The sequence below is a fragment of the Notamacropus eugenii genome, chromosome 1 (assembly GCF_028372415.1).
Source record: "Notamacropus eugenii isolate mMacEug1 chromosome 1, mMacEug1.pri_v2, whole genome shotgun sequence".
Classification (NCBI taxonomy): domain Eukaryota; kingdom Metazoa; phylum Chordata; class Mammalia; order Diprotodontia; family Macropodidae; genus Notamacropus; species Notamacropus eugenii.
In genome coordinates, this window is record NC_092872.1 from 582,175,334 (window position 1) to 582,189,493 (window position 14,160).

The 14,160-nt window shown below is 37.6% G+C and overlaps 1 protein-coding gene across 14 annotated transcripts in view; it reads left to right on the forward strand.

Annotated features, from left to right (window-relative positions):
* The window catches only part of PLCB4 (phospholipase C beta 4), a 482,923-nt gene that overhangs the window by 454,469 nt on the left and 14,294 nt on the right, over positions 1-14,160 (forward strand). For all 14 annotated transcript variants that reach the window (XM_072634439.1, XM_072634436.1, XM_072634435.1 and 11 more), the window contains 3 exons: positions 2,500-2,615; positions 7,794-7,869; positions 10,718-10,893. In XM_072634439.1, coding sequence (XP_072490540.1) covers positions 2,500-2,615; positions 7,794-7,869; positions 10,718-10,893 — 368 coding nt within the window. The remainder of the gene's footprint in view (positions 1-2,499; positions 2,616-7,793; positions 7,870-10,717; positions 10,894-14,160) is intronic.

Here is a 14,160-nt window from a genome sequence, read left to right on the forward strand (position 1 = left end):
AGTACTACTTGTGACCTTGCCACCTATATTAATTCCCACCTTTAATAAAGTCCCATTTTCATGGATTTCTCAAAAGCCTAGATGGATTATCTTTCAAATACTCTTTAAAGTTGGGTTACCAATGATTATTCTTGTTTCCTGTTTGTGTGGGAGGCTGAGTAATTACTGAAATGGAACCTCCTACCAGTCACTTACGGCTTTTCTTGGGGCCATCAAGACTGTATCATTATCCTCACTGTCTGGTTCTTATGTGGTTACTCACTAGGTTGGCTTATGTACTCCCTGCTGGAGCTGACATTTTTCTCATGCAAAAATATGTTCTCTTCCCTCCCTCTTCTGCCCCCACACTGACTTCCATCAAGTGGAACCTACGTGCCTGGTCTTCAGTTTGGAAAACAAATATACTCCAAGTTTGTCTTAAGAAGACAGCCTAGCAATTATAGAAAATCAGGTTTTATATTAAATACTTATTTTTGAAGTGTCTGTTTAATCTAAAGCTTTCTTTAAGGAGAAGAAAAATCTTAATGTTTGTAAAACAAAAAGCAGCAACTATTAGAGATGTTAAATAATCACGTTAAATGCTTTGAACACAAGCATTTAAAATCAAGTAGAAGGTCATGAAAATATCAAACGCAGGAAACTGAAAACTAGATGAAACTAACAACAATGACAACAGCAGTTATTTGTATGAGAATTTAGTCCTGTCCTTCCCCAAAGTAAAGGGGCTAAATCAGGTTGTGGCCAAACCTTGCCTTTCCATATTCAAAAGAGTCAATGCTTCTTGATCAGGCTGTGCTAAAACGGTTTATTGCCACCATGAAGCAGGAGGAGGTACACCAAGGGCATGTACAAAGCACACTCTTTTGTCACCTCCAGATCATTCTTTCCAGATTCCCACCTACCTGCCCACCCTCTCTTCATTGCTTTGTATTCAAAGGTATTGATGGAATCCTAATAAAGCTGCCCCCAGCTCCAACATTCTAACCTCCTTATGGGCCCCACCGAACAGCAGGCATGTCCTTTTTAACTACACAATCTTGCTTTAACCACACCTCAGGCCCCTCAATACTGCCACTGCCCTTGGCTAGTCATGGTTATGAACTGTGTCAAAATAGCTAGTCACTGCCGCAAGTTACATATTTGAGCAGGTGTGTCCTTGTACTCTACCACAGACACAGCACCCATTTAGCCCAAGACAGGACCACAGTGCCTAACTATCCATGTTGACGAGACAGCACTATAATAGCTAGTCAATCAGAAAGCAGCATGACCAGGATGTTAATCCTTCAACAAACCTCTCCTAATTTCTTAATATTCATAATTTCTGTTGGGTAATCAGCATCATTACACTATAAAATTACCTGTCTTGTCTTACTAAGTTGCTGGTTCCTCTTGGAACCTAGTTCACTTCTGAGGGGCATTCAGCCACAATAAATGTCTTCACTTGGATTAGAGGTGATCTGAGTCTGAATTCTTTACGATGACTCACACAACAAACCATGAAACCACAACAGTATAACAAGGAATCTTTCTGCTTAGGAGGCATACCTGGAGTCAAGAAGACGAGTTCAAGTTTGACCTCAGACATGTAGTAAGCTGTATGACTCCAGGCTAGTCACTCACTCTTTCTCTGCTTCAGATTCTTCAGCTGTAAAATGGGGATCATAAAAGCACCTACATCCCAGAGGTGTTGTGGTGATCAAATGAGGTAATCTTTGTGAAGCACTTAGCACAGTGCCTGGAACTAGCAGCAGCTCAATAAATGCATGTTCCCTTCCTTCCTTCCTTCTCCAGAATAAGTTGGTGGAGTAAGCAGTGGAATAAAGGGGTTGGAAGGAGATTATCTGGGAGTATGTGGGATAGGTGGGGGCAATACTCCAGTCCCCTCACTCTATCTGCTATACCACCTAGCTTCTTCAGATAAGTATTGTTGTTGTTTAGTTATGTCAGACTCTGTGTGACCTCATTTGGGCTTTTCTTGGAAGAAATACTGAAATGGTTTGCCATTTCCTTTCCCTAGCTCATTTTACAGTTGAGGAAACTGAGGCCAAGAGGGTTGCAAGACTTGCCTAGAGTCACATAGCTAGCAGGTGTCTGAAGCTGAATTGAACTCAGGTCTGCCCAACTTCAGGCCCAGCACTCTATCCACTGTGCCATATAGTTGCCAATGTCTATGTACATGGAAATTATAGGAGGAGAACATTAACTGAAGGTATCAGGAAAGATACCTTTATCCATAGGGGTTGGATGATAAATTGTCAGGGATTTTGTAGACAGGATTCCTTCATTAGATACTAGGTTGGACTTGCTGTCCTAGACTGTAGCCCTCCCTTGGCATTAATTCTTCAGTTAGAAAGAGCCCTGCAAAGCCAATGAAAAGAAAAGGTGTAGTCAGCCAAAGTTCTACAGGCAGAATCTTGTTTGCAGAATTTCCTCGTGCAACCTTCTCTACTGTCACCTTGGAAGTCCAAGCTACTAATCATCTTGCTCTTTTTGTAGGAACACAGCACTATGCAGAAGTTACACTGTACACAAGTTGACAAAATTGTGGCTCAATATGACAAGGAGAAGTTGTCTCATGAGAAAATATTAGAGAAAGCAATGAAGAAGAAGGGGTAATGTTGTCTTCTTTTCTCCTCAGAAACTCATATTTTTTTCTGCCTTGCCCAGGAAAAAAATGTCTTTCATTTAATTTTTTTTTTTAACATGCCAGCCAGCTGTTGGCTTTACAGAAGAACTGTGTTCATACGTGGTTATGAACTGTGTTCACATTCGGTTATGAACTGTGTTCATATTCAGTTATGCAGCTTTACTCATTAAAACTCATTGCTGATTTGTTCTTTGGTCAGCCATTTAAGCACCATGATAATGGATCATAGAGTCAGCAGGCTTTCCTAGGAAATCTTACGGAGAATCTCACTTTGAATTCTGTCTCCTCAGTATAAAAGCTCCTAACATTTTTCAGTACCTTGGCTACAGACAATGGAAACGTATTCCAGGATGATCCCAAAGTTCTAATGCTGCTCTGTGTTTCCCTGCCTTCTTCAACTGCCTACTGATTCCTTCAACCCTTCAAGTGAGAGATAGTGGGAACTGTGTGGTGAAAGCTTTGCTTTCCACACAAGTTTTTGTGGATTAACCCTTGGGTTTATTATTTCAGGTGATTTTTGGAAAACTACAATCATACAAACAATAAATCACCTTCATTGTAAGACCTTTTGACTTCAGAGTAACTGCTCCTTAAATTCTGGTTCCCTAGATTTGATTTAATGACAACTGTTTAACAAACATTAAGTACCCACACTGTACTCAACCCTGGGAATATGAGACAGGAAAAAAGAAATAGTCCTTGCCCTCAGGGGACTTAAATTGTATGGACTTGAAACCAACAAATTTTGTAATTTTTTTAAATTAAAGGATAAATGGTTCTTATTTATAGGCACCTATAATCATTTGTACTGTCTTGATAGATACTAGGATATATCAATTAGAAAAATCTCCCACTGGCCACCTTCTTTAAAGGTACAATTATTCTATATACATCAAAAATCTGTGATTTCATTAGCATGGAAACTCCCTCCAAAAACAGATCAGATCACAAGCCCAGTTATGAATCCACTTGGCCACCCTGCCTCTCTAACAAATTAATGATATGCAAAAATTAGCAGATAACTGGTTTGTGATTGTTCAGGTGTTTTTCAGTCATGTCCCACTTGTATGACCCTATTTGGCGTTTTCTTGGCAAAGATAATGGAGTGGTTTGCCATTTCCTTCTCCAACTCTTTTTACAGATGAAGAAACTGAAACAAACAGACTTAAGTGACTTGCTCAGGGACACACAGCTAGTAAGTGTCTGGGGACAATTTTGAACTCAGAAAGATAAGTCTTCCTGACTCCAGGCCTGGCACTCTACCCACTGTGCCACCTAACTGCCCAAGATAACTGGTAGAACTGCTTAATCTGTATAACCTGCCTTTATTGTTCTTCTGCAAATAATTCCCCCAAGAATGTATTATTTCCTGTCTGCATCGTTGAATCTCAATAGGGGGGAGGAATGATTATCTTTAATATGACATTTGAATTTATTTTCAATATCATTTGAGACTAAAGCACCTGACAGTGTTCTCAGTAAATAAGACATTGTTGAATGAAATGGAAAAGACGAAAATAGATTCAACACTGCCTTTATAGAACACTCTTTAAACCCTGATTGTTGCTAAGCCTACACAGTATTAAGTATAGATAGGCTACTCCTACCCATAATGAAGTCAAACATTAAGTCAATTACCTTGATAATCCAAATCAAAGAAGAAATTATTGGGGGGAGAATAAGTGATATGGGCTTGGGTTGTCCAAACTGGACATCTATTTGATTAAATTACCTGATGAAAAATTATACTATAAATAAACCCTAAAGCTATTTACCTTCTTAACAAAACTGCTAATTATGATGGTCAAGTACAGCTCCTCAGTTACTGAAAATGTTTCAGGCAGAAAATTCTTCCAAAATTAATAGAAATTTACATGTTTATTTAGTGTCCTGTCTGCACTGTCAATACTACAGGGACTGAAGAAAATTGCAAAGACTAAGTACATCCAGCTACATTGATTCTATTGGCTGATCATACAACAGTTGTGTCTCATGTTATACATTAACCTCAGGGCATTCCACTAAATACACCTGAATGTGGGGAGGGTGAAGCCAGAACATGGAGGAAGACAGAAATTTCAAGGACATAAGAAACCCTTAACATGACTAGAAAATAGATGGCAAGATCAATCAACTCTAATAAGAAGAAGAGCTTTTCAGATGGATTGTTAATCATAAAGAATTTCCCTGATTAGATGTTTTGGATATACTTAGTAATAGTGGATGGATGATGGCATTAGTAAGAGACAGGTAAATTTAGTAATGTAAAACCAGGTAAAATTCAAGCACTTTCATTCTCAATGAACATCAGGTTAAGCAGAAAAAAATGAGAGTGAGAGATCAAGAATTTTTCAATCAGTTGAGATCATAATTTCTAGAATTAAATCAGTTTATTCTGATTTAGAAGATACTATCTATTCAAAATGTGATGGGTAGTCTAAAGCAGGGATTTTCAACGTGAATGTCTGTCTGTATCACCAAGGCAATATTCACAGCCCTGGTGGTGACTATGAATATGCCAGCTCAATCACAAAGTATAACGCATTCTCCATATAGAAGACAGAAGGAAAAGATTTTTTCAGATACCAGAAAGCAAAACCTAAAACTAGAAAGCCAAATCCATCATAGTAGCCAAGAAGTCAATATAGCACTGCAGGGGACAAAGCCATTCCCAAGCCTCCCCTCCACCCCCCTGCTGGGGCCTTCCCACAAATAAACAAACACCAATGAGTCTAGTTGTCTGCTTGCCTGGGTCCTGTCTCTCTCCACCCTAGCTGTTCTCACTTCCTCTCAGTTCTGCTCCACCCTTCCTGTTCCACCTGTTTAGCAAGCTCCTCTCACCACATGTGACTTAGGCTTCCCTGTGATTTAAGAAGGTCACATGGACCTGTTAATCAATGGGAAAGATCTTCCCATTTAAATTATCATTACATTCAGCCCCAAGATCTTTCTACATAGGCATTACATGGGGCAACTGGTATCAACAGACCTTTAACAGGGATAACAGAAAATAAGCATATAAAACAATATCTTAGGATGGGACTTGAGAACAAGAACCCCATCATTTCCCCCTTCAACAAATGGGGCCCAAAATCTTGGGGTAAGGGACAAACGTTTCTTCTTCCATAGCTACTTCCTGCTGAGATTGGATGTAGAGCTGTCCATACACCAAGAAGTCCCATTGTAGAGATTAGTTCTTTAGCTGGCATCCAAAGCTTGGTCAATTCCAGGTCCAGGGGTGATATATCACAGTCATGGACAGGGGGTGACATTCGTCTCAAGCAATCAGGCATCCACAGGTGGAGGGTACTAAGCCTGTGGAAAACAAATCTAGCAAACATGTTTAACAAACAAAAAGCCAAAAAGAAACAAGAAGACAGTAATCAGAAGCAGAGTAGGTAGGGTCAGCCATGCTTCTGGAGTCCATGAACAATTTGATAATCACTTTCTCCTGAATAAACAACAGTTACAGTATTATCTTTCCTGTACGCTATAATTTCGGCAGCCTTTAGAATCTGGCTTTCATTTTACCCATCTTTTAGCTCCCAGTTTTATTCTATCCATTAGAACCTAACCCTTCCCTGGCATCACAGGAGAATCTTCTGTACAGGTTCTTAGATCTGCTTTTCTAAAAGAAAAGCAACTTTTGAGGGGTCAACAATCTACTTTAATCAAGTACATAAATCATTCACTTAGTTCAGGGGAGAAAGTCAGCACCCTGAACTTCAGAGAAAACACAAACAGAAAGACCAATAGACAAGGCTTCCAACTGTCTGACCCTAGACAATACATACATCTTTACCAGAGAGAGAAACACCAACATTTGGCTTTTCAAAGCCAGGGGGTTCCTTAGCAGCTACCCAGAGTCTCATCTGGCACACCAACCTTCTTCCAAAAGATAAGCTCCAAAGTAAAACCTCACTTCAGAGTATATGTATACTTTTCAGAGCTGGATGGCACAACCCTCCCAAGTGCCTCATTAGAAATTAACAAAAAGCATCTGAGGCCTATTAAGATCTTTAACTCTTCCCCAACCCACCATTAACCTTACATTAAATTTATTTATATTCACTAACCTCTAACTGAAATTAATTTCCTTTAATTGTGATTTTTTTAAAAGATCACTGAGGTATCCACAGGTTTCACCAGACTATTAAATGGGTCCAGTGCCCCCCCACACACATACAGACATGCACACACATATATGCACACACACTCTTAAGAATTCCCGTGCCAAAGTTTTCATTCTACAAATATGTGAGTGTCTGCTTACATGATACTATGTGAACTACAAAGAATACATACTCCTTGTCTTTATAAGAATTATAGTTCAGTGGGAAAGAGAAGAAATGTGCACAAATAAATACAATACAAGATAATAATGTGAAAATGTGATAAAACAGTCAGTAAGAATCACATGCATTCTGTGATTTAATATTTGTCTTCAGTATCAGCAAATGCATTTTAAAAGGGATGGCTCACTTACCTTCCCTAGGATCTGGGTCCTATTTTGGCTTTTAATGGAACCATACATATATTCCACGAGGAAAATCATTGTAATAAGAAATTATTTCAAAGTTAGTTCACTTAACTTTAGATATGAAGGAGGAAGAAGATGACCAAACCAGGCCAGCAACTGGAATAAATAATTATGATCACATTTTTTTTTCACTCAGAATAGAAAGATAAGAAAAAATTATGCTAACAACAACTAAAATGCTTTATTTTTCCCATGTCAGATATTTTAAAGATAGATGCTGGCTTTAAAAACCAAAGAAATATAAATAAAAATTCATTTCAAGGCTGACAATTTATTTGCCAGTTTTCTGCCTAATTTGAGTTTTATTGGCAAAGTGCAAAAAAAAAAAAAGGAATAATAGGATCCAAAGTGGAAACTTGCACAATGAAAGACCCCTAAAAATGGAGTAATTATTGGGTCTAAAGGCATCTCATTGTGAAGTGGTTAAATTGAGTAATAATTATACTAAAAATATTTGTAAGGTGTAATATATTACTAGAAAAATGTTATTCACATAAGCCATAACATTTCATGTTTGATGAACATATTGTATTCACTAGAAATCTTTTTAGCAAAAGCCAACTGGATGGGAAAATGTATAACTGGCACATATTTCCTTTTTAGAGGAAGTAATTGTCTCGAGATGAAGAAAGAGACTGAAATTAAAATTCAGACATTAACATCAGATCATAAATCTAAGGTAAGAAAATACTCCAGTTTTGCCAGTGGGCATACACAGAAGAGAATGAGGCCAGCAGTTTATTTTTATAAAATGATACAAATGATGCATGCAGAATGATGGAACAAAAGAGCTTGTCTTGCTTATTTCACAGATTGTTTGTTGTTCTGAAAACTCTCCAAGCAGAAGGGTACTTGATTTTCTGTGAAAGTCATGCAAACAAATGGAGAAGTTATTTGAGACTTGTTCTACTTACCCAATCCCCACCCCACAGCTAATCATTTAAATTAGTTTTGTTCTAGTGAAAGAGAACCTTTTATTATTTTCCCAAAGAAAATTTTCTCTCATCTCTATATAATGATTATATTCCTCCAATACCTTTCCTTGACAGACCTCAAGGTTTGTGTGATGTCTGACATCATATTAATGACAACAAGATCAATCCATAATTGTTCAAATAGTACTGCCCCAGTGCAGATCAGAGTGCATCAGAAGTCTGGATCCACACACCTGAATTAGCATGCTCTAACCACCAAACCCAGGAACTTCACGTGCTTAGTTTGACCATAATGGAAATTTGAATCTTAAGTGCCTTAATTATTTTAGTTTTTTCTTCCTATAATTCTGGACCTAAAATTTTGTCTAACCGCATTTTACAACAAAATACACTTGGATTTTCCAGGATATTTATCAAAAGTACCCATAAATGAGGGATAACCCAGTTTGTTATTGATCAGTCAGAAAGCACTAATGAAAGAATTCCTCCCAAAGCCTTAATGACCACTGTCCCATTCAACTCCAGCTTAATGAATACCTCTAAGAATACTGAACAGAAAACTGGCTACCTTTGGGAAATCAGAAAAGAAATAGCTATAATGACTAGTAAGAGCCATGGTATGCCATATCTGTGACTTAATGGAAGACTTCATTCAGATTAGCCCCTCTGAATAATCCTGACTTATTGTAATAGGGTGGGGGAAACCCCAATAACAACCTGTAAACAATAGTCCTTCAAAAGTCTAGTTTTTGAATGTGTATGTATGTATGAATGTATGTCTGAATTTTTTGGAGAAGTATCTGTGATTTCATTGGTGTAATGAACTCCCAGTAAGGAAATTTCCTTTATTAATGCAGATTGGCAATTACTATATAGCAATTTATCATCTTAGAAAGTTGACTGGGGCACTGAGAATTTAAATCACATACAATCTCATACAATCTGTACGTGTCATAAGTAGGACATGAATCTGATTACTGACAGCACTGGCTTCCTGTAAGTCCCAACAAAATCTCACATTCCACAGGAAGCTTTCCCCAGTACCTCTTCATTCCAGTGCCTTCCCTCTTCTAATTATTTCCCATTTATCCTATATATAGTTTACCTCGTATGTATTTGTTTGCACATTGGCTCTCTTATTAGAGTGTAAACTCCTTGAGGGCAGAATCTTTTTGTATCCCTAGCCCTTAGCTCAGCGATTGGCACATAGGAGGTACTTAATAAATGTTTCTTGACTGAATGAATGAGTGATCAATCCAGGCCTTCTAGAATCTAAGACTATCCAGTATTCCATGCTGCTACTCACCTGATAATTAATTCTTATTAAACAAAAGGCCAGGAGGCATTTAGCCAATCCCAAATGACCAAGAGGGCAAGACACAAATACAGAATGAAAAAAAACAAAAGCAACCCAAACCTCTCACAGTTGCCATGGTCTAGACAACTGTACCTTCTTTCTAGAAATCCATCCTTGGTTGTAACTTATTTATTTCAGAACAATGACTTTTTCATCAGATCAAGGCAATAATTATTTAGACTTCAAGACATGAAGGTCTCTCCTAAATCCTATGTTCATGGTTTCAGAGAAATAGAGGAAACACAGAAGTGTCAGATTTCTCTTTGGCACTTGCTGTAATCTTGACTTCTTCCTGTTCATTGCCCACTGTCTCGTGAAACAGTGGTAGAAACCCTAGATGACATGTGAGGTGTCATGTTAGGGATGCAGGAGATGTGTCACATTCCCTCAGTCACAAAAAGAGAAAGGAAGTGATCTCAAATAACTGCTTAGAAATTAGAGACCTTGATCCTGATTTCCATTTCAAAACCTAAACTGCAGACTGTTTTTTTTTTATGAAAACCTATTATCAAATGCCTCCAACTATAACTTTTAGTCAAGACCATAAGTCATCATCTGTACCAGCTGAATAGACAGTTGAGATTTGGAATTATCAGTTATTCCATTTGCCCCTTTATCTACATTCATTCAGTTCAAATTTAAGTTACAAATCAAATTATTATATAATAGCTCCAATACTAAAGGTATAGATGTAGCCATTTGTTAGCTTGAGAACAGCTCCTTCTCCTTCTCCTCAATACCTTCTTCCAGTTTATTAACATTTTGTGATGTTTTTAGATCCATATATGCTGAATTAGGTACGTGTTTTATTTCTGGGTTGATGGGAAATCAGATGATCAAATAATTTATGGGAATATCTTAAGATTCATCATCTTCACAGGGGAGAAGCTGGGGACATGTCATATAGTGAAGAAAATACCAGTCATGGGAATGGAGAGGTCCTAGGTCCAGGTAAACCAGAGCTCTGATTAGAAGGGATGTCAAAAAGGTTGCTCTGTGACACTGGTTTAAAATATCTGATTTATTGAAATGCACCAGATGCCACTAATTTCACTGGTTACTACAAATTGCTTAAATGTAGTTCATTTGTAAAAGGGTTAACTGGTAGAAGTACCTCTCTATTACCTTCTTCATTTATACATCAATGGAACCTGCAGTCGGCTGCCATTACATTGCCTTCTATCATAACTGATCCATGAGGATTCCAGTGGAACTCTCTCCCTTTCCTTGAACAGGTAAAAGAGATTGTAGCCCAGCATACCAAAGAATGGTCAGAAATGATCAATACCCACAGTGCTGAGGAACAAGAAATCCGGGATCTACACCTCAGCCAGCAGTGTGATCTCCTGAAAAAACTGCTGATCAGTGCTCATGAGCAGCAAACGCAGCAGCTAAAGCTTTCCCATGACAGGTAAGTGCAACAACAAGGATCCCAGCATACACAGGAGAGCTGCTGTACGGTTCTTAGATCTGCTTTTATAAAAGGGTCAACAATCTACTTTATTCAAGCACTTACATCATTCACTTAGTTCAGGGGAAAAAGTCAGCACCCTGAACTTTAGGGAAAATACAAACAGACAGGTCTTCCAATTGTCTGACCGTATATCACACACAGATAAACAGAGAGATCTAACTGTCTGACCATACATACATGGTTACCAGAGAAAGAAGCACCCACATCTAGGTTTTCAAATCCTAGGTGCTCCTTAGCAGCTACCTACAGTCTCGTTTGGCCAAATAAATACTTTCCAATGAGTAAACCCCCAAACAAAATATACTTCCCTCAGAGCATATATACACTTTTCAGAGCCAGAGGGCACCACATCCCTTGAGAATCAGTGCTTCATTAGAACTTAACAAAAGGGGTGGCCTTCCGACAAAACAAATCTCCGCTAATCAAACTTCCCTTAATGGACAGGCCCATTAATGGGTAAGGAAGACCTTTAACTCTCATTAACATTTCAGTAAGTTTGAAGTCACAGCACAGAAAAATCTCTCACATGGTTGTACTTTATATTCAGACTTCAGGTTTTATTGATGAAATTTAGGGAACCGCATCTCCAAATGGATGATTATAGAGTCAAGAGCGTAGATTTATGATTTATTTCATGTATCATGTTTATTATATATTTTATAATTTGTCATACATCTAGGTATTATATGTATCATTTACTCATTGTGTGTATGGATGATACATTTATTTCATTCATTCCTTCGATAAATACTTATTAGACATCACTGTATACCACAAATGCTATGCAAGCAACAGATATGATTCCTTCCCTTTCAGGGAGCTAAGGGAACAAAAAGACACACCTAAAAGAGAAACAGAACAAATTAATATATAATAAATACCATATGAATAAATAAGTTGCTAAGGAAGTTCAGAAGAAAGAGAAATCAGTGTGAACTAAAACAGTCAGGAAAAGGCTCCGAAAAAGGAGGTACACCGTCACCTGGGCCCTGAACAAAATGAGGATTTATATTGGTAGAGAGAAGAGGGAAATTTATGACAGACACATAAAGAGGAAGAGCAGCTCCCATCTTGGAGTAACTACCTTGGAGCTGTGAGGAGGAGCACTGCTGATTAGAACCGCTGTGGAGAAAAGGGGAAAGAGAAAGAAGGAAGAGAGAAGGAGGAGATAACTTTTATAAAGTACTTTAGGGTTTGCAAAGTGCTTATAAATCTTAATTCATTTTACCTTCCCAGTGACTCTGGCTAATTAACCCATTTCACAGAGGGTAGGTGATTTGCCCAAGGTCACACAGTTAGTAAGCATCTGAGAGTAGATTTGAATTCAAGCCCTGGCTTTTACTGAATATAGTAACACTGTTGATTTTTTTTTTTTTTTGCTTACTGGTACTTCATAGTTACCTCCTTCCTTTGAAACCTTAAAAATGTATAGCCGTTCCATGTAGAATTGGAACAGGGCTTAGTAATTTAATTGTTCTTAGCTTAGGTGACTCTTCCTTGGTCAGGTTTTTGATACAGGCAAATAGCATGAGCAAACTCCTTTGTCTTGCAAACAAGGCCCTAAACTGTAATATGCGTTTCACAATGCCTCTTAGCATAACTTGGTTCGGATTCCCTTGACACTTTGGTGAGGCTGTGAGTTTGTGCATGCTCTTCTCTCCATAGCCCTTCAACACATTTTTAACCGGGACAGCTGTGATCTGTTTTTTTCCAGAAATCCTTTAAAAGCAAGGCAAGACAGCAAACAGTTATCCGGCACTTACTGTGTGCCAGGCACTGTGCTAAGAAAGCACCTACCCAGTGCACTAAGGACCTGCCTTCTTGTGCTTTTAATATTGCAGAAGTACCTAAAAAGATTAAATATTCTCCATTAGGGATTCAAATGGCTAGATGGTCTGTCATTTCTTTGTCTGAACAAGGAAGTGTCAGAGAACATCAGACACTAGAACTAAGTCAGCAGTAGAGTGCATCATTAATTTGTTAGTCCAATTCTTGATTGTCTCTGCTAATAGGGATCTAGTGGAACATGAATAGCCAAAATCTACAGATTCTGAAATACTTAGCTTATATAGTTTTGCCTTCTTTCTCCACCAACTCTTTAGCTAACAAATAGCTAAAATAATTTATTTCAGTTTCTCCTCCTTTGATTTACTTACATTATATAACCTAAGATAGCCAGAAAGCAGGAATCCAAAGAGGAAAGAAGAAAAAGAGACATGGATGATGCACAAATCGGATATCTCCCAAATAATTGAGTTGACACTGTCATCTGAATCCCCTTCATATTATAATTACATTCTCATTCTGTGACTACATTGACAAATGTACTCTTAATTTTGTTTTCTGGTTGTTGTTTTTTTTATGTGTTTAAATTGAGTACAGAATATTTTACACTTCAAATAGTAACAGGGATGTTTTAGGATGAGTTTCTTGGTATGATGATTTTGAAATATTTTGTAGGAAAAAAAGTAGTTCATTGTTTGGTAGACTTCCTTTGTAGCTCATTCCCATTTCCAGGAAATTAAAGGTGTTTTCCTTAAAGTCTACATGGATAAAGTCTTTGGATTTTACCTCATCCTACCTTCTTCACATAATTGTGAAATGTTAGAGGTGAATAATTGTTAGTGCTTGTGCTAGACAAGCCAGTGTGGCTGCACTCACTGGATCCCTCAAAAATCATAGGAAATTGTTACCAAATACATCCTTCTCCAGGAGAAATCACTTGGCTATTAATGATACCAATGTTTGATTCAAATTAAATTTATATGTTTCTAATTAATATTTATTTTAAACAGTTATTAGCATGTCCCAAATCATAGTCATGACCTTTGCTACATTTTTTAGAATGTATTAAACACATAATGCAGCTAATTCAAGACAAAAGTAAAATCCCAAACTGCCACTTATTTCTATTATCTTAATACTTCAATTGAACATTCTTTTTTGACCAGGATAACTATCCTCTACCCTATTTTACACAAAGAGACACAGCCATATGAATTTTTTACACTTCTTTATATTTGATTAATTATTTTAGATGAATACATATGAATGAACAACACTTTCACACCCTGAAAGAGTCATCGTTTCATCAGTTTGTACATCTTCTCTACATGTACAGACTGCAATCCGTTGAGAGTTGCCATGTTTGAAAAAATACATCTCCTGATATCAATTCTTTTGGTGATGAATGTGGAAGAACTG